General features: G+C 47.8%; 1 protein-coding gene across 2 annotated transcripts in view; it reads right to left on the reverse strand.

Annotated features, from left to right (window-relative positions):
• Positions 1–588: 588 nt before the first annotated feature.
• The window catches only part of LOC146798240 (sulfotransferase 6B1-like), a 464,989-nt gene continuing 443,447 nt past the window's right edge, over positions 589–22,130 (reverse strand). For both annotated transcript variants that reach the window (XM_085625520.1, XM_085625519.1), the window contains one exon: positions 589–1,453. In XM_085625520.1, coding sequence (XP_085481646.1) covers positions 1,323–1,453 — 131 coding nt within the window. In that variant the 3' untranslated portion in view covers positions 589–1,322. The remainder of the gene's footprint in view (positions 1,454–22,130) is intronic.

Genomic DNA, 22,130 nt, shown 5'->3' on the forward strand with positions numbered 1-22,130 from the left:
CTTTAAAGGACTGAGCTCGGCTTTAATGTGATCAAGGAAGAACTAAGAGCCATCCGCCTCATGGTGATGCAACATCAATATGTACTGAACTTGATGACAGCAATGGAGGGAGGGGTGTGTGCCAAGATCAGTGCGTCTTGTTGCACATTCATCCCAGGCAATGACACGGATAATGGGACGCTCACTCTTGCCATCCAAACACTGCATAGATTACAAACAGACATGCATAAGGATGGAGGTGCTCTGGAGCAGGAATGGTATGAAGGCTGGTTTTCCTGGCTTCCCCAGTGGTTTCCAGGACTATGTACATGCTACTCGTAAGAGTCTGTGACAGGAACAGTAGTACTCTGCCACTACATAGGATATGCTTGATGCACCCCTCCAGGTCCAGGATCAGACTCTTTTTAAAGGCAGGCCTAAGCCTACACAGATGCAGTACATTAGCACAAGGCTGGGATCAAAAATCCACAAACCAGGACACCAGATACTCACAGTTAGGCACACATTACAGGGGGCATTGCTGTACACCATCCAGGGGACATTCCTGCCCAACAGAAATGTTTTTCAGTTAAATCAAGCTACACTGGAGAAATAGGCTTATACTTTATTTGAATATTAATGTGAAAGTGGTATTGTATTATATATGTGATATTGAAATGAGTACATATCATCAAAGATTACTATAGTCTGCGACACTTTAGGAAAATTTCATAGTCATTTAAAATTAAAGACAATGATGTGTTTGAAGCAGCTTGGAGACGTGAAATAGCAGCGATTCTAAAACATTCCTCAGTTTTCTCTCGTAGTGTGAATCACAACCTGAGGTAGAGCTGTTCTCTCATGAGATGGTCTAGAGTGGTTCTGCAACTGGAGGCATGAGAGGTTGCAAAGCATTACCCTCTGCCAATTTTGGGACACTTTCTTCAAAAGTAAATTTTGCAGAGGCAATACAGAGCAAACACTTTTAGCGGGAGAAAAAAAGGTCAGGACACATTTTTCATTAGTAGAAAAATAGATGGCATTGCTTGCAATCACATTGAATCCCCAGTTGTTACTTTACAGTTCCATCACCCTTCAAAAATGGGCAATGTGAGAAACAAACCAATTGGGGCTAACTTTAAGGAAAGTTAGTTTTTTCTTTTTTTATTCAGAAGGGAATACGTTTCTCCTCACAGAAAAATACTGTAAGCTGATCATTATAATTTGGCTAAATGAGTATTTGTTAATGGTATCTTCATCAATACAAAACTACATATAGAAAATGGTTCATTCATTTTAAAAAATACAGCACTCATTTCATAGACAATTATTTTGTTTTTGCATTAATATTTGCAGTAAACATTATAGTTCAACTTCTTTCCTAGAGCAGTTCCTGCTAGACACTCCTCAAATTTGGCATCCATCTCTCGACTTTGAGCCTCGGTGAATAAATTCTTCCAGTCTCCAACTTCACCTGTGGGGAAAACAGTTAGATAATGAGTAACTTAAACAGTCTTGCAATGATTAAGTTTCAGTTCTAAACCCTTAACTGCTGGGCCTTTTCCCTCCCAGTGCTGGGCCCTTTTTAGCTATTTGGGATAGTTGCCACTTAGGGCTCCATAACTTTTTTTCACATAAGGTATTGACTTCAAATTTGCCTCCTTTTTGTCCAACATCCTAAGGGTTATAAAGGAATACAGGGTTTATGTATTCCTCTGGAGCAGACCAAGAAAATAGGCAAAATATAGCTAAATGTTGAGCTTCTTTGGGAACATTTGAAAAAAAGTGCTCAGGATAACAGTGTCTGTTTTTTTCCTACAAATGGCATCAATGCGCGGTTTGCTGTGCTAAAGTTCAGCTTTCAGGAACATGCAGAGCCAAATTTAAAAAATTGATTTTTGGCACATTTGTTCTCATTTTTCTAAGAGCTAACCCCTTTATCTGATTTGCTGTACCCTCCACCTACTTCCAGTTTGTGGTGGAAACTAGTGTGAAACCCATGGGTGATTCAAGAAAGCTATAGATTTCTGCAAAGTAGACAAAATTCAGAATTTATCAAGGTCTCATATGTGTTAATTCCTCAAGGTTTTCCCAAAGAAACTAACTTAAAAAAAAAGAAATATTGAAAATTTGTACGAAAAAATGGCCATTTGTGGCCACATTTTATTTGCAACTGTTTGTCACTAAGGCCAATTTACAAAAGCAATATACCATTAGATCCGCTAGACCCTTATGGCTGCGTGGGAGTGTATAGGGCGTGCAGGTTTTCCAAAAACCCAAGGTACCCGGAGTCAGCAACTGAGTTACACTGTGCAATGGTTTTTTCATTGTGTACAGAGTATAGACCAATTCATATGGCGAAATTTGCAGAAAATGGGTATGAAGGTAACCTATGTATTTTTGAAATGGGCAGAAGATATGGAGTTTAGGATCAGTGGGTATTTGCACATCTTTACCTGTGACCATGAGGTTGAACACAGGCTTCTACAGTATACGCATTAGTCCACAAAGCCCCCGGACCCGACTTCAATATCACAGATTTGCACACTGATGCATAAATGTACATTCTGGTGTTCCAGTCAATTCATTGCGTTAGCATATCGAGTTATTGTTTACTCAACATGTCCTGTCAAGAAGTCTACACATCTAGTCTCAATAATTCTATGAGCTATTCAAAGGGGCTGATTATGATGCCGGAAGGACTGCAACCGACCGACCATCGCTTGCAGTCCTTCCGACATCTGCCCCTGCAGTCCGCTCCCTCCATTACGATGCATCGGAGCATCAGAAAGACAAAATAATCCCCTAATGATGGCAGAGCCAGCCTCGGCCGTCATGATGATGTAATTTTCCGACAGTCTTTCCACATCAGCCTTTCCGACATGGAAAGGCTGTCCGAACCTGACTTTGGAGCCCCTAGCAGGGTCTCCTTCCCCCTCACCTTCTTCTATGGGGGCTGCCCCCTTAAACATCCCTGCACCGTGTGACACACGGTGCAGGAAAGTTGACAAACCTCCATTTTGCTATTGCAGCTTGTACTGTGGGCCTTTTCCGCTCACCACACAAGCTGCCATAGCAAAAGGGATGTTTCTGACCGGCCTATGGGCGGTCGCATGCAAATTGTGTGGTAGGAACCGTTGATCTAAAGTCAGGCGCTTCCAGATCGCCATGGTGTCGAGCTGACAGAAGTCCGTCCGACATCGTTATGAGGCCCAAAGCGTTTTTCACCAAAGTGTCAGTGTCAACGATGTCTTTGCTCTTCCTACCTTCACTATCATTGTTCCATTGTTAGGATGGTCGATCGAATGTAGATTCTCCGATTTAAATGAATAGAGAATCAAGATTTCATTAAAGACACAGAGGCTAACATTATGCATTAACATCTTTTAAATCTACTCCTGCAACACCTTTAAAGAACTTTCAAACAGTAACATAAATCTATAACTAGAACACCACAGTCCATATATAGTCCCATCTCAGAACACTCTTCTTCTTTAAATGAGGCTAAACATCAATGCTCCTATCATCGATTTCTTCTTGATCATCTGCTAATGCTCACTTCCTTCTTTTCTTCTCTACTGTGTCTCTGCAAAAAACACCAGACATATCACTAGGATGTGCCTACTACACAACTGAATCCTATAAATATGAAAACTGTCACTCTTCTACTATAAATCAACAATACATTTCTTAACTACTATATTAAAGATACTACACTAAAAATAAAATATAACTAAATACAAAAACTGCTGTGTCTGTTTTTCCCCTTCTTGTCTTTCTTTTTTTTTCTTTTACATAGGGGACGTGGAGAGCAGCCTCTGTGTCTTTAATGAAATCTTGATTCTCTATTGATTTCAGTTGGAGAATCGCCATTTCATTTCAAGACCGAAGGCTACCATTATGCATGGTGAAAGCCCTTCAACACCACTGTTGACACAGGCTTTATTGACCTAAAGTGATGCTTGGCAAACGTACTAGCTTTCGTCAAATCAGCCACCTTAAGAATCTCCTCCAAATGTCCTCCAGACATGTACAGCTTACTCATCATTGCACCTCTTAAAGAATGCAGTTTGAATGTGTTCACATTGCTGAAGCATGATTTTTGTGAAATAATCTTTCTTGATCAAATCCGCTCATATCTGTGTTAACAAAACAAAAAACTAATAGTGTAGATTTTAAACATTATGCGCATGCGATATTTAAAGGCACGATGTGAAATTGTGCAAGAAAGGCACAACATGGTTAGTAAAATAAAAGTTATAACGCTTAACACGCTGAAAGCACGAAAATTCTATGAAGCGATTTTACATGTTATGAGGAGTGAGTAGAAAATATGCATTTAGAATCATGCACGTAGAAAAATGAAATCGTAATGATAGAAAATTCTTCCAGAAAAATGTTATGTGAAATGTTTATTCTATCTTAATAACAAGAGAAAAATAAATATTATTAATTGCTGATTATTGGTAAATTAGATTATGTTCATGGATTTAATTAGAATATGAATCTTTAATTTCTATTTCTTTATGAGTTTCATTCTTTTTTCTCTAATATTAATGCATGTGTTTTATATCTTAGAGAAAAAACAACGATTTAGGCTTTTACATGAAGGCCTCGAGTTGTGCTAAGTACGAGTTGTGCTAGCTGTTCTTTTCTTTCCCTAAAGTAGACCACGAAAGGAAGTGTTTTTTTCCTTGACTATTTCTAAAAAGCTGATTTATTGCTTTAACTGTGCTTAGGATATCATTAGGATTTCCTATTCCTACATTTAGAATATTTCTTTCTATGAATATTGTGTCAAACTAATGTTGCAAGCTGATGTGGAAGTAAGCTCGAGGACATAAAGCTATCTTAAAGTTCTTTCCACCTTCCGAAGAACAATGATGACATTTATTTAACAAAGAACTCTAACAGGGAAAATACGGATGAGTTGACTGAGGCGATGATCACTCCATAATTGGACCAATGGAATTGCGTGGAATCGTAAAAATTGCAACTTTTGGGGGTAGAACTTTTAAACATTTGGGTATAATTATTACTGTGAGAAAAGAACTTGGCAGTAACTGTCTCTATGAGAAGAGAATCTTCGCTGTTGTACTCTCTATGCTACTCTGGCTGGCTATTATCCTTGCAGTTCCTGATTGAGACTATCCTAATTACCTTGCACTTCATCGGATGGTGATGTTGCTTAAGCTAAACCTTTTTAGCCGAAGGGTTAGCTATTTCATACTATTGCACGCTGTGCATTAGTATTCTCTGATCTAGGTTTGTATGAAAATCTAAATTGCATACTGATTTGCAAATGACTTGCTCTTTGTTTCTCACTCTCTCTTTCCCCTCTTATGCTGTTATTGATTATAAGATGTATTTGTCAATGAACTGTACTTTTTTGTTGTGAACTTACCTGTAATACTGACAAAACACTGACATTATGATTTCATATGTACTTGTGTATTGACCATTCATATTTTGAAGTATTTAGATAAAATAATAAGATTTAAGAGTTTGTCTTTATTTTATGGAAATGTCAGATATAAAGTTTATTGTGATAACTGTTGTTAGACAGGCTTTTCCTTCATTATAGGTCCTCATGAGTCTATATTAGCTCTACCAAAGATCTATTGGAGAACCTGACATATGGAAGTGGTTATTGAGTTTCAATGGGCCCAAACCTCTTGGTTATAGAAAAGTTCCTGATTATAATAAATTAGGGATAAATGTGAATGATTATAAAATGTACGCCATTTATGCTGGATCAACATCAATACCTGCTTGCTCCATAATGTCTGTTACCTATCTTGCGATTGTTGCAATGCTCACTGCCCTGTGGGGTTTTGTACAGGAAATTAACAACTGATTATCCCCAATGATGCCTATGCTCCCTCACTCTGCTCTCATATTCACTTAAACAATTAATTACACACAATTTTCTCTCTTCTGGACATTTTGAATAAAAGACAGACTCCAACATGGTCTTGGTTCTCTTCCAAATTACAAAAATGTACCCCATCCGGACCATAAACTTTGCTACTTACCTCTAAAGCCTTGACATCTGAAACTCTTCCGCATGACATTAAACACAATAAAATAGCATGTTTTTCAGATGATTTCTTTAATTCCAAGTAACTATTCATAGGCCATGTTTGAAATAGTGACAGAACCACATTCATGCCCCTTAACACATTATACCGTACCCTAAGTGGTCTCTTCAGCATCATACTTTCAAGAATCCTACAAACCAAGATGTTCCTACCACTGACCTACCATCCACATGAACATGTCCTGCTGAAATTACTGATCGGTAGCCATTCAGAGTCCTATAACATAAACCTTTTTTAAACTGTTCAACCCAATAATGTATCGCCTCCTTGATAGGAGCCTCCATGGGATCCACACTCCTCCACATACACCAACATGCCCAAAATCTCCATATTCCTTTTTACCCTCTTCTTGTTCCTGGAGCCCAAGACTCTTCCAGTAAATCTGCCTGTCTCGAAAGTCACTTGAAATGGTCAGATCTCCTGATACTTTCCAAGCAAGAAGGCCTACCACCCTGTCCTAAATTAAAGGATACTCTTCTCCATTTCCACTCATCAGTAGACCTTCTCTTGCTGGAACTAGATATGGTACTACACATGCCAACTCCATCACAGTTGGGAATGAAACTTTAGACACCCAAAATGGTGTCACTAACACGATTTGACATTTCTCTTCCTTCACTTTCAATAGCAGTCTCTGCATCATTGCGAAAGGAGTAAAGGCGTGGGCTATTCTCCTCTTCCAAACCTGTTGAAACACATTTACTGCTGATGCCTCTGGATCTAGCATCCAACTGTAATAATTGTCTTACTTGTTAGGTTAATCTGCTTACAAACAGCTCTATCTCCAGTAGGTTCAAAACCTCTATCTTGCAAAAATATCTGTGATCCAATTATCCATTGCTGAAACCCCTTAAATGTTGTGAATTCCAATCTGCTGAGTACAAATTATCGATTTACAAAAATATTGAGTGAAAAATATTGATTTAACCCCTTGCATGCCCGCCCCTTTCCCCGCCCAGTGCCGCGCCTTCCATTAGCGGGCGGAGTTCATGACGAGCTGTACTCGTCATGGGCACAGCGCCACCGCAGCCCATGACGAGTCCAGCTCGTCATGGGCACTGAAGGGGTTAAAGAATATCGACTCCCTATACTAATTAAAATTACAAAAATATGTAAACAAATATCGTTTACACTAATATAGCTATCTAAAATATTAGAGAATTTGTACCTATGCATCAGTGGTAATAAAAAACCGCCTTGTAAATGGCAGATAATAACCACACAAAAAAAACTGAAATAATGATTGACTTGATTGCTCATTGCATGGGCAAATGCTGATGGCTGCAGAGGAGTATTGTCCTAGTGGAAAGCATAGTAGCCATCATATGGAACCTAGCCTAAATATAGCCAGTAAAGGTCTCTCATACACATTTGTCATATAATGTAAATAGGGAGCAATCACTGGTACTGTCTGGGTAATGCAGTAGTCTCTAATCATGGATTTAGTCACTTCCACTAACTCCCTAGTGGGCTGCCTATGCTTAGTGAAGCTATACTGGACCCAATATTTATCCTTTTTCATAATGCTCTCAGGATGCTCAAACAGATATACACAACAAAGAGCTAAAAAGGTGTCTTTGATGGATTTTAACTATGGAATTGACAGGCCACGGGTGCAGGGAAAGCAGTCTCTGATGACTCCCCGGTGTAGCTCAGCTCCCTTGTTAGCCCAAATTGAGCATCAAAGGACCAAGGGGGCAACATTAATACTATCTTACACATACTCCATACCTAGCTCCAGGTGCAGGGAGAAGTGCGGTATTGAAAGGGGAACACCTAATAGCCAGCTGCAAAATCTATTCTCCGCCTGCATTGCCCATGCATCTCTGCATCCTCAAATACCCATGCTGTATGTAAGAATTGGCAAGCATTTCTGATTGTATATCTCTAAAGTCAGGGCAATCGTTGTTTTGCTAATGGACGTAGCGAGTGAAAAAGTAGAGCCTACTGCTCAGGTATAGCGAGTTATCCTATTTTTAATGCAGGATGACCAGGTGCGCCCATCATCGAACTTCCGTCAGAGGTATGAAAATGAGCTTATCCTGTCCAACTTTTTCCCCCACCTATACTTAGGGTGCGGATTTTTGTATTTCTAGGGCCACATACCAGTGTGTATGTTTTCGTAAAATTAGTCTATAATTCCAGATCTCTCATAAATAATACAAAACTAGAAATTAGAATCTCGAGGCTATTGGCCATTCTGACAGGAGGACCATGTCAACCGTGTATAATAACGCAGGCACGGCCTTCTCCTCTGCATAAGGAACATCCGCCCCAGCAGATACTAGTGTTCTGTCCAGATCGTTAATGTAAAGTAAAAGGATCGGAGCAAGAATGCACCCCTGGCGCACCCTCATTGAACTTTAAAGGGTTAGGTGCCTTCACCAGCATTGCCAAATCTTACAGATGCTGTAAGGTCATAATGTAGGAGTCTTAAAAAGGAGACCAACCCCGCATCAACACCCATGCTCTCTAAGAAGGACCACAACTTGGATCTGCAAATGCAATCAAAGATGCTCGATAAATACATGAACGTTAATTGGTTGGCAACACCAATGGAATATTTATATTTGGCCACGATAAGGTGGAGATTGAGGCACTGTCCAATTGTCCCAAGTCCCTTTCTAAACCTGTATTGGGTTTGGGAGAGGATGTTATTTTCATTTAGCCAAACAAGTAGACGATCCATTACCACTCTCCCAATGATTTTGGCCGTGAAGAGATATTGGGCGATAATATTTGACATCATGCAGATTTCCTTTTTTAAAGATAGAAACAATTGTTGAAGTGCGCCAAGACGTAGGCACACCCATGCAACAAACAGAATTAAAAACTAGCCATCTGCACTTCTTCTACAGGCTTATTACCCGATGCATACATCCCTGAAAAATGCGTCAGCCAAACCTCTGCCTAATTAGATCAGTAACTTTATCTTGGGACATCGATGGAGATAAAACTGACCACACAGCCTTCCAGAAAGCTTGAGGATCTTTGAGCTGGCAGGCTCCAACTACTGTCTCCCATTTCTCCTCCTTCATGGCCAGCTTATTTTTCTTTAGCACCAATGCGTAAGCCTTTCTGCTGCCTGCTATTGCACACTGGTCTCTAGGGGACTGCTTCAATGCCCAAAGCAGGAATTTATTTGCCTCTATACACTCTTTGTCAAACCAAGATTTAGCACAAACAGGTGACTGTACTATGGGTCTAAGTAGCAGCCCTTTAATCTGCGTTAAAAGGTCAACAGAATTGTTTATTATAGAAACCGGATGGCATATTTCCAATTCATGGGACTTCACCAACACCTTACTGTTGCAAACACCCTGAGACATAACACATTTTATGTTCACAGAGCGCCATGCCACTCTGCGCCCTGCATCCTTTACAGTTAGTACTTGAGTAGACATAAGCTTTGGCTTAAGACACTTTAGGGGGGCACTAACTGCACTGCAATGGGTTTGGGGTCACTACCTACGATAGTTGATGACAAACTTCAGGAGGTAAAGACATTATCTATGGTATTTCTGTACTAGAGGAATTTGGGGCCTTGTTTGCTAGATCACGCTAGGCCAGCAGAGAAAACAAGGCACAGCCCCTAGCATCCATGGCATTAGAGTCAATTTTCGGGATAAGAGGGTGAAAGATTGTTGGTGATAGAGTGGGCAAATGCCCTAATTTGGCATTAAAGTCACCTGCTATAAGCAAGTTAAAAGGGCTTTCTGCCCAAGCCTCCTTTTCAGCTAGCACATCAATTACTGAGAACAGACCCTGAAAATGACAGTCACCATTATTACTACAGAAGTTATTATAAAAATCCACCATATAGACCCTATGCTTACTACTCCAGCAAAGGTAAAATGCTAGTGCCTCCCCCGGATCTGAAAGACTGGATGAGATTGAACAGCAAATATGGACTTTAAATCAGGCTGACAACCCAAGCCCCCCCCCCCCCCCCCCTACCCTTTGCCACATCCAGGTGGCGATGGTACAGCTGGCAGGCTAAAACGTGTATAATTATTAAATACCACCTCTGTCAATTTCCATGTTTCCTGCATAAAAATGATATCATAATCAAAAATTAGGGATTTCAAACCGTCAATTGAAACTTTTGAAGCTAAGCCAGCCATATCCTGGCCGGGTCTGGTAGCTATAATGCATCCAATGCAGGGGCCTGTGTTCGACCTCATGGTCACAGGTTCAAATCCCGGCGGCTCCACTCAGCCTTTCATCCATTTGAGGTCGATAAAATGAGTACCATTGAGTTGGGTAACAATAAACATCTGTTATTCAGCGCCTTGAGACCCATGGGTGATAAGCGCGCTTTACAAATACAAGTGTTATGTTATGTTATATTCCACCTTTAGAAGTTAATACAAGGGTAATGCTAGCTCCTACAACCACAGGTACACCAACTTCTATCCCTTCCTGAGGTTTCAGAAAGTTGTCAGGGGCTATATCCCTGTTCATATCACTCTGATTTATTAATGTGTGGGGTAGCCAAGGGCACCCTGAGGGACTATATAATACTCTCACCTCCATTCATGTGGGCACCAGCACAGTCACACTCCTTTCTGTACTGTCAATCATTATCTTCCAGCCCTGCAAGCCCCGCAAATCTATTTCGTAAAGGTACTAACGGGTGCAAAGGGGGGGTCCAAGATATTCTGGATTGGGTGCCATTGGCCCACCTGGCCAGGAAACAGGGGTTGCCAAGTGCCTATAGAAAACAATTCAATTGCGGGATTTTTTTCAGGGCTACTTTTAACCATTCCGGCACTTGCAAAACCCATTATTTTATTTATGACCATGAAATTTCAGACGTTTATGTCTATATCGTCACCATTTTAATGCTTACTCATCCCACCAATGCCCCCCACACGTGTTGCAAATATAATCTCTTTTGGAAAATCCCATTAATCACACACAATAATGTTCAGCCAATGTTTGACTTTGTTAATGAGTCCCCTTGTGGATTGCGAACTATCAGCAGGGAGGCTAGGAACATTAGCTAGAACAATTACATAAGGAGATGATGCGGGAGAAAGGTCAATTACGGGAAGAGAGACTAAACAGGGGTGTCTCCTTTCTACCTACTTGGCAACCCGCTTAACGGAAAGGGCTTGCTCCTCATCACTCTGTTAATCCCTGTTCATTTCTGGTCCAATAGTAGTAGCAAATACTTGCTTGTTAACGGGCACTCTGCCTCCAGAATTAGGGGCCTGTGTAGATATAATTGATGGATCGGAATTAGTTAAGGAACTAGTTGAACTAGTTTTCCTGCGGGCAAGTAGTAGTCTTGATGGCAACCAACTTTATCAATTGGGCCTCAAATAATGCAAGACGATCTATAAAGGGCGTAATTTAGTGTTCAGCAAGTCACTTAGGTGATTACTCAAGTGCTCCCAGGATTCTTCCGATATAACAGGTGAAAACATGGACACATGCTCAATGCAAGCCCTCTTGCAGGTCGCAGTTTTACCCCCAGTTACAGATGGCTTACGTATCAAGGTTTTCATCCTACGTTTGGCTGTAGGCCCGGTTTCTAGGTCAGAATCTAGATCAGGCATGCAAGTATGATTGAATTCATTTACTTATACTTGGGCTTCTGCACCCGGCCCACCTATCTTTTTACTGTCGGTTAGTCCTTTATCTTCAGGGCAAACAACAGCAGTTGGTCCAGCTGATAGATCTGACACAGGAGCACTAGAAGTCCAAAAGAATGAAGGCTCAGGGGTGCCTGCAGAAACATAACAGTTGTCCTGGGTGGAGGGTAAAGATGGAACAATTTATTCAGTTGTAAGTGATTGATGACACTCTGCCAGTCTCATTTCATTAAAACAATGTTCACTGCCCACGTCAAGAAATTATCGATAGTGAAGCATGTGCGCAGTGGAGGGACATAAGGGGCTTCAGAGGTGCCGTTCCTTTTTCCCGTGTTAATATAGACAACAACAAAGCTACTGGGAAGGGAAAGAAATAGGAATCCCAAAACGCCAAGAGAAATTAAACAAGTAAAGCACACAGTACCTTTAAATGAATAACGGCTTCCTGTTATCCAAATCGCAGGACTTAGAAGGGTGGCCCAGCCCAGCCTGTTTGGGGGCTATGACAGGCTAAGACAGGCCAGTTTTGGCCCGGTTTTCTCCCGGGCGAGACCCACGCTGCGGGACGCCTCTCGTAGATTTAAGGCTCTCTGGCGCCTGAGCAAGGCATTGCGGCTCCTCGTCTGGCCTGGAAAGATGGGAGCTGTAGTCTCCCAAAGAACCGGGAGGCTGGTGCTAGTGCGAGGGTTATGGTATTTTTTAATACTTTTTTAATATAATAATATAAAAAAATATATATATACGTACATCCAATAACATAAAATATTTAAAAGACAAACTACTTTAATTGCAAATAAAAAAACTCAAACAAAATAAAAATGTTGGATTTATAATTATAAATATAATAATTTGAAAAAAACAATATACATTTAAACAATATAAAGTAAACTACAAAATGTTTCAATTAATACATATACTATTCCCACTACACTCTGGGCCTTATTTGGATGTCGCTTGGAAAGCCTTAGACCACTGGTCAGAGGCTTTCTGACCGACATCCATGGTTTAAACTTCGACTGCTTTATTACAAAGAAGGCAGTCAGAGTTTAAACCAGCTGGTCAATCCGACTGGCTTAGGATGGGCTCATTGAGCCAGTCGGCAAGTCGGTAAACCGATCATAGTCTCTAACGGACTGTGTTTCCGCAGGATTACGATGTCAGTTTCTGACAGGTTTGCCATGTTAGGCTTTCCGACATGGAAAGTCTATCGGAAAGCAACTTTGGGGGCTCCTATCACGGCCCCCCTCAGTCCGCAGCCTCTGGTTGTGGGCTGGGGGGGGGCCCCTAATGAGACCTCCTCTAAATCCCCGCACCGTGTGGCAGGTGCCTTGAGGTGCCTGCCACATGGTGCAGGGATTTACAGTAATTCCCATTTCTCTATGGGAGCATGTGCTGCGGCAGGTTTCCAACTGCCGCACAAGCTCCCATAGGAAAATGGAAGCTTGACACCGCACCATGTGCCATTGCATCGTAATTGTGGTTTTGGACCACCGACCCAAGGTCGGTCAGTTCTAAAACGCAGAGATGTTGGTCGGAGGCAACTCATCATAATCAGGCCCAAAGTGTCAAACTCAAGAGGTGTAAAATTTACAGTCAATGCAACAGTAGGGGTAGTGTTAGATTGCGGAGGGTAAAATGTAATATTCTCACTGCAGTCAATGCAATAGTAGGGAAAGTATTGGATTACTGAGGGGTAACATTTACTCTTCGCACTCCATTAAATATAACAGTAGGGATACTGTTATATGTTGGAGGGGTACAATTTACTATTCTCACTCCAGTCCATACAACAGTATGTAAAGTGTTGGATTGCGGAGGGGTAAAATTTACCATTCCCGCTCCACTGAGCGCAACAGTAGGGAAAGTGTTGGATATTGGAGGGGTACAATTTACTAATCCCACTCCACTCTGTATTACAGTAGGGAAAATGGTGGATTGCGGAGGGGTAAAATTTACTATTGCCACTCCAATGAGTGCAACAGTAGGAAAAGTGTTGGATTGTGGAGGGGTAAAATTCACATATATATATATATTCTTTTAAAAGCTGTGTGCACGTGACGTTATGCAGTAGTTTTTCAGTATTTGGTGACCTTTTCATCAAAATCGCCCTAATACTTTACTGTTTTATTGATTCCTTTTCCTGCCTGAGTAAAGTAGTTGAATCCGGCAACAAAACACACATCTATGATTGGCTGTTGCTCATATCGTTTTACTAGAGCATGTTTGTTGGACCCGGCCTCGTGGCGTGGTCCTTAACCCCCTGGATTGTGGCCGTTCCCCGCCCCGGCCGTCACGGGCCACCCGTCTGGACTGCACCAAGGCCCTTCACCCGGAGCTGCACGTGGTCGCATACTCCTCGTGGCTCCGCCATCTTGTTGGCATCCACGTCACACCGTGCACCAGCCGGCGCGACCCCGCTCAACCCGGCCTCGACCCCAGCGAAGCCCCGACATAGAGGCACCACGAACTGGCCAGGGGGTGCCGCAGGAACCATTCATCGCCCCCGGCGGAGGACAGTATCGATGGGACCCCCAACTGTCCTCCCCTCTCGAGGTGTGATCGCCCTGCAACTCCCATGGGCCTGGCGCCTCTCCTGCTGGGCGTCTGGCCACCTCCACCCGGCCACTCCGCCCCCTCGGGCGCATAGGTCCGGACATCAAAGGGCTCCAGACCTATATCTGGGGCGACCCCACCACAGCTCGGCAGTTGTATCCCGGAGTCGAGAGCCCTGCTGATCGAATCGCGGCTGACCCTACGGAGAAGAACTCTTGCCAGAACCATCACGAGCCCTGATGACTGCGTCGCGGCTCCCTCTTGTGAACCCTTTCTGAACCACCTGGAACATCGGAGCCCTGCAGACGCTGTCGCGGCCCAACCTCGCTGAAACCTTCCTCGGAGCCCTGCTGACGACGTCGCGGCTCGAGCTGAGCAGAAACCATCTTGAGAGCCCTGCTGATTGAATCGCGGCTCTCCACGAACTGTACGCCAGAGCCCTGCTGACGCCGTCGCGGCTCGACCCCTCCGAGATCGGAGGTCCTCCAGCTTGAGGATAAGAACTGGGCCCCAGGTACCCTCGTACCACATTCCTGCCAAAGACTGTCCCGCTACCCCTACCCTTCCAAAGAGACATTGAGACTTTTGGTGGATCCCTCGATCCCTTCGTGTAAATATTGAACTCGTAACCTTTTATTGATGATAAAGAATTGCTTGTCTTGAGACAACCTCCTTGAGTCCGGTGTGGTGGTGTTACTGTGCTAGTACGTGATAGGAGAAGGATCTCTCAGGAGACTTCTCGGCAGCGCTCGGCTACTTCGTGCAGTGAGAGGGCCCCCCCTTGGTGGTCTCACCGACTCCTCGGGGTCCACCTTCCAACATTTGGTGGCCAGCGACGGGATCCGAGCCGAACGCAGTACGTACCAGCCAGTACCCACTAGCTACCCATCCAAACGAATAGCATCATGAGCAGCCAGGAACACAACGTGACAATGGAGTTCCAGCCCGAACGGCTGGAAGAATATACGCACAAAGAATTAAAACAGTTCTGCAGAGACAAAGGCATTGCAACCACCAGCCTCGGTACCAAGGAAGAGATGCAGAAAGCTCTGAGGGCATGGTTGGAGGCCGGGGCAGGCCCCTCCCAGGAAGAAGGGCCCTTGCCCCTGACGGAGACCACAGCAACCGCACTGACCCCGGCAACCGGAGGAAGAAAGAGCCTAGAAACCGGCCTCTCCGAAGAAGAAATACGAGAGCGGGAGAAGGTCCGGAGCCACGAACTAGAGCTCGCCCGACTGCGACTGGACGGCGAACTCCAGCTGGCAGAAAAGAAACTGGCCCTCGAGCAGCTACGCCTTCAAGAAGAAATAGAAGAGAAGAGACGACACCGGGAGTTGGAGGAAAAGAAACTAACTCTTGAGCACGAGCGCAGTCTCAAGGAGCTCGAGATCAAGGCCAAGAACGGAGGGACCAACACCCCCAGTACTAGAGACACTCTACCGCCTCCCGAGGCCAAGGTGCATATCCCGAAGGAGGTTGTCAAGGAGTATTACAAGAATGACGATATCCAACAATGGTTCAAGGCCTACGAGGTGGCCATGACCTCCCATCGAGTGCCCCGAAAAGACTGGGGCGCAGGCCTGTGGGGGCGATTCCTGAGTGAAGGGCGGGACACGCTGCTCCAGCTACCGGAGGAGGTGATGACCTCCTACGATCACATGAAGGAGGCCCTGCTCACCCGCTACGGGCTAACAGCGGAGATGTACCGCCAGCGGTTCCGAGACTGCAAGAAAATCCCGGGTACCACATGGGTGGAATATGTGGACTTTTTCAGTCGGGCCCTAGAAGGGTGGATCAAAGGCAGCAAAGTAACCACCTACGGGCAACTGGTCGACCTCATCGTGTGGGAACATCTTTCCAACAATTGCTTCGTGGAACTGAGACAGCACCTCCTCGACAGCAAAATGACCGACCCGCGAAAACTTGCCGTCGAGGCCGATCGATGGGTCAACTCCCGGGTCCCCCGGAGCTCAATGGGGGAGTACCAGAGGAACCCCAACGGACCCCCACGCCAGCGCGGTGGGGGGGGAGGGCCGAACAGGAACCGAGACCCTCCCGCTGGGGCCCCCAGGAGCCCCCCTCGAGGGCCACCGCCACCACATCTCTCCCCGAGCCTAGCGCGAAGGGTGGGCCCGGCCCGACCCGGACCACGGCCACCAGTGACCTGCTATGGCTGCCAACAAACCGGACACTTTGCCAGCGACCCGGCCTGCCCTCTGAACCGAAGAAACGGGGCCGGCGGGCCCCCGCCCCGGCAGCTGACAGCCGCCGCCTTGGGGGGAGGAGAAGAGGAAGAAGAGGCCCTCGACCGAGAAAACACTGAGTGGCAGCCGGCAGCCATGTCCCTGGTCTGCCTGGGTAGCCGAGAGATGGTACCCTGCACCCCCATCCCAACCAACACCCAGAAGTACCGGCAGCAGGTCACGGTCAACGGACAACGGGCCGAAGCCCTTCGCGACACCGGCGCCAGTATCACCGCTGTCCGCTGCCACCTGGTGACCCCTGAACAGATTCAACCGAATGTGCTGTGCCCTGTACGGACGGCCGACAACAGTGAAAGCCTATGCCAGATGGCCCTGGTCCCCTTTGAGTGGGGAGGGGTGACGGGCCTGCTGAAGGTGACAGTGCGCGACGACGCCCCGGTCGACTGCCTCCTGGGGAACGACTTGGAGAGTTCCCCCTGGGCTCAAGTAGAACGACGAGAGCACCTCCGAATGTTGGGACTGGCTGATTGGGCCTGCGCCATCACCCGGTCCATGACCGCCCAAGCCCCCCGCTCATCCTCGACCTCCGGGACCGCCCGACCCGAGGGGCTCACACCCCCTCCCGCCAGCAGCGAGGAGGAGGCGGACACCGACCCTGGGCCCAGCGAATCCTCCCCCGAAGAGATGGCTTCTCCGAGCGCCCTACCAGAGCTGACGCAATGGCAACACGAAGGGGGCCCCACCCGAGAGCAGTTCCAGCAAGAGCAACAGTCCTGTCCCTCTCTCGAAGGGGTCCGACAGCAGGCGACCGCGCAGGCCAACGGTGACCAGACCGGCACCCACTGGATCTACTGGGCCGAGGGCCTGTTGTACAGTGAACAGAAAGTAGCAGAACTCGGGGCCAGCCGCGTGTTGGTGGTCCCCCTCCGCTTCCGGGAGTTCCTTCTCAACCTGGCCCATGATGTGCCCCTCGCCGGACACTTGGGGCAAGACAAAACGTACAGTCGTCTGGTGACCCACTTCTACTGGCCCCGGATGCGGAGAGATGTGGACAACCACTGCCGGTCCTGCCAGACCTGCCAAGCCAGCGGAAAGACGGGGGGTCGGGTCAAGGCCCCCCTCCAGCCCTTTCCCGCCGTCAGCACCCCGTTTGAACGAGTCGGAATCGACATTGTGGGACCCCTTGACCCCCAAACCGCCCTGGGCCACCGCTTCATCCTGGTCCTCGTGGACCACGCCACCAGGTACCCGGAGGCGGTCCCGCTCAGAACTATAACGGCCCCTGTGGTAGGCCGGGCCTTGATGGGGATCTTCTCCCGAGTGGGATTCCCCAGCGAAGTGGTGAGCGACCGCGGCACGAACTTTATCTCCAGGTACATGCGGTCCCTGTGGCAACAGTGCGGGGTCACATACAAGTTCACGACCCCATATCACCCTCAGGGGAACGGACTGGTTGAGCGGTTCAGCCGAACATTGAAAGGGATGATCCAGGGCCTGGAAGAACCCCTCAGGCGGAAATGGGATGTCCTGCTGCCCTGCCTCCTGTTTGCCTATCGGGAGGTCCCGCAGAAGTCCCTGGGGTTCAGCCCGTTTGAACTATTGTATGGACACCCGGTCCGCGGACCGCTCAGCCTGGTCAAGGAGGGCTGGGAGATGAAGCCCCGAGGCGCCCCTCCTGACGTCTACCGATACCTCCTGACCCTCCGAAACCAGACCCGCAAGTTCCGAGCCATAGCCGAAGCCAACCTCGAGGCCAGCCAGGAGGACATGAAGCGGTGGTACGATCGCAACACTTCTACTGTAGAATTCGAGCCAGGTCAGAAAGTATGGGTCATGGCCCCGGTCGAACCCGGCGCCCTCCAGGACAAGTGGACCGGGCCCTTCAAGGTGGTGGAGAAGAAAAGTCCCGTCACCTACCTGGTCGATCTGGAGTCCCCCCGGAACCCCCTCCGGGTCCTACATGCTAACCGGCTAAAACCCCACTTCGCCCGGACCGAACTGAGCCTGCTGCTGGTGACCGACGAGGGGGGCGAGGACGACTCCGAGCCCTTGCCCGACCTCTTGCAATCCGACATTCACGATGGATCGATCGAAGGGGTCCAACTCGCCTCGTCCCTGACCCCGGAACAGCGAAACGACTGCCAGCGATTACTGCGGGACTACGCAGCCCTCTTCTCTCTCACCCTGGGGGTGACCCACTGGTGCGTCCACGACGTCGACACCGGGGAGAACCCCCCCATACGACACAGAGCCTACCGGGTGCCTGACCGAGTGCGGGCCTGCATCCAGGCCGAAGTAGCGAAGATGCTGGGCCTGGGGGTCATCGAGCCTTCCGACAGCCCGTGGGCCAGCCCTGTCGTCCTGGTGCCCAAGGCCGCAGCTCCCGGTCACCCCCCGGAGTTGCGATTCTGCGTGGACTACCGAGCCCTGAATGTAGTAACCAAGACGGACGCACACCCGATACCCCGGGCCGACGAACTCATCGACCGCCTAGGGGCCGCTCGCTACTTGAGCACGCTGGACCTCACCGCCGGGTACTGGCAAATCCAGCTCACCCCCGGCGCCCAAGAAAGATCCGCCTTTTCGACTCCGGATGGGCATTACCACTTTCGGGTGATGCCCTTCGGAATGAAGAACGCCCCGGCCACCTTCCAAAGACTGGTGAACAAGGTTTTGGCCGGGCTTGAGGCCTTCAGCGCGGCCTACTTAGATGACATTGCCGTGTACAGCAACCACTGGGCCGAGCACCTCCTCCACCTGAAGGCCGTCCTGGCCGCCCTCCAGCGGGCCGGGCTCACAATCAAGGCCAGCAAATGCCAAATCGGCCACGGATCCGTGACCTACCTGGGCCATCAAGTGGGGAGCGGGCAGGTGGCCCCCCTCCAAGCGAAGATAGATGCCATCCAGACCTGGGAACCCCCCACTACCCAGACCGCTGTCCGGGCCTTCCTGGGCCTCACCGGATACTACCGGTGGTTTATCCGGGACTATGGGAGCATTGTTGGCCCCCTCACAGAGTTAACGTCCAAAATACAGCCCAAGAAGGTACACTGGACACCCCGCTGCCAAACAGCCTTCGACACCCTCAAAACGGCCATGTGTACTGCTCCGGTGCTGCAGGCCCCGGACTACCAGAAGGAGTTCGTGGTACAGACGGACGCCTCCGAGTATGGGATCAGGGCCGTCCTCTCCCAAACTGACGAAAAGGGGCTCGACCGACCAGTGGCCTTCATCAGCCGGCGACTACTGCCCCGGGAGCAACGCTGGAGCACTATTGAGCGCGAGGCCTTCGCTGTGGTGTGGGCCCTCAAGAAGCTCCGGCCCTACCTCTTTGGCGCCCACTTCCGGGTCCAGACCGACCACCGGCCCTTGCAATGGTTAATGCGAATGCGGGACGAGAACCCCAAGCTGCTGCGATGGTCCATCTCGCTACAAGGGATGGACTTTGACGTCGAACACCGGCCCGGCAATGACCACGCCAACGCCGACGGCCTGTCCCGCTTCTTCCGCCTTGACGAGGAGAATCCCCAAGGAGATGGGTGACTCTCCATGCCTTCGGCTGGGGGGGACGCCTGTTGGACCCAGCCTCGTGGCGTGGTCCTTAACCCCCTGGATTGTGGCCGTTCCCCGCCCCGGCCGTCACGGGCCACCCGTCTGGACTGCACCAAGGCCCTTCACCCGGAGCTGCACGTGGTCGCATACTCCTCGTGGCTCCGCCATCTTGTTGGCATCCACGTCACACCGTGCACCAGCCGGCGCGACCCCGCTCAACCCGGCCTCGACCCCAGCGAAGCCCCGACATCGAGGCACCACGAACTGGCCAGGGGGTGCCGCAGGAACCATTCATCGCCCCCGGCGGAGGACAGTATCGATGGGACCCCCAACTGTCCTCCCCTCTCGAGGTGTGATCGCCCTGCAACTCCCATGGGCCTGGCGCCTCTCCTGCTGGGCGTCTGGCCACCTCCACCCGGCCACTCCGCCCCCTCGGGCGCATAGGTCCGGACATCAAAGGGCTCCAGACCTATATCTGGGGCGACCCCACCACAGCTCGGCAGTTGTATCCCGGAGTCGAGAGCCCTGCTGATCGAATCGCGGCTGACCCTACGGAGAAGAACTCTTGCCAGAACCATCACGAGCCCTGCTGACTGCGTCGCGGCTCCCTCTTGTGAACCCTTTCTGAACCACCTGGAACATCGGAGCCCTGCAGACGCTGTCGCGGCCCAACCTCGCTGAAACCTTCCTCGGAGCCCTGCTGACGACGTCGCGGCTCGAGCTGAGCAGAAACCATCTTGAGAGCCCTGCTGATTGAATCGCGGCTCTCCACGAACTGTACGCCAGAGCCCTGCTGACGCCGTCGCGGCTCGACCCCTCCGAGATCGGAGGTCCTCCAGCTTGAGGATAAGAACTGGGCCCCAGGTACCCTCGTACCACATTCCTGCCAAAGACTGTCCCGCTACCCCTACCCTTCCAAAGAGACATTGAGACTTTTGGTGGATCCCTCGATCCCTTCGTGTAAATATTGAACTCGTAACCTTTTATTGATGATAAAGAATTGCTTGTCTTGAGACAACCTCCTTGAGTCCGGTGTGGTGGTGTTACTGTGCTAGTACGTGATAGGAGAAGGATCTCTCAGGAGACTTCTCGGCAGCGCTCGGCTACTTCGTGCAGTGAGAGGGCCCCCCCTTGGTGGTCTCACCGACTCCTCGGGGTCCGCCTTCCAACAATGTTCCATCTTCTCGTTTCCTCACAGCCTCTCGTGTATCTTGAGCCATAAAACTCTGAGTGAGGCCAACGTATTGATTTCTTTTGTGAATATCCAGCTAGCTCATCCTGGAGCTCTTTGCCTTAAATCGTATCTACATTTGGAGGACTTATCAAGGTAACTCTCACCCACTTCGTGATGATTTCCATTGTTTGCATTAGATTGATTTAGTTTCAGGTTCTTTTACTAGACTCAGGGTTTCTATTCCTGAACATTGATGGAGTGATATATTCAGATATATGAGTACTGATATATATATATATATATATATTTTGTTTCATCTTACTAAATTCTTTCCCTTTGCATTTCTGTGCAGCAGCTTATTGGGTGATAATTACTTGCAGTTTCACCCCCTGGAGTCGAAGCGAACCGTCCTGTGAGCAAGTTACCGGTTAGTTTAAATGTAAGCATTAGTAGCTCTTCTTCATACTTCCCCCTCCCCCCTTTTTTGGCTGGTAGATCAGCGCAGTTTATTAGTCTTGCTTGTAATATCAAGAAGGTTGTCTCACCTATTCTTTCCCTTTGCATTTCTGTGCAGCAGCTTATTGGGTGATAATTACTTGCAGTTTCATCCCCTGGAGTCGAAGCGAACCGTCCTGTGAGCAAGTTACCAGTTAGTTTAAATGTAAGCATTAGTAGCTCTTCTTCATTCTTCCCCCTCCCACCTTTTTTGGCTGGTAGATCAGCGCAGTTTATTAGTCTTGCTTGTAATATCATGAAGGTTGTCTCACCTATTTTTTTTATGTCTTTCTTGTACATAGGTCATTTTAATAATTGTATCCATTTTTAACATCTTACTATTGTAGTCTTGACTAAATAGAAAGTGAGTCATTTCACTTTGTAGTTTATCTATGGCATACTGGATGTATCTGTTCATTTTCCCAATTTTTAATATATATAAACCGGTTTGTCAAGCATGGTGGAATAAAGC

Source organism: Triturus cristatus, chromosome 9, assembly GCF_964204655.1.
Source record: "Triturus cristatus chromosome 9, aTriCri1.1, whole genome shotgun sequence".
NCBI lineage: Eukaryota > Metazoa > Chordata > Amphibia > Caudata > Salamandridae > Triturus > Triturus cristatus.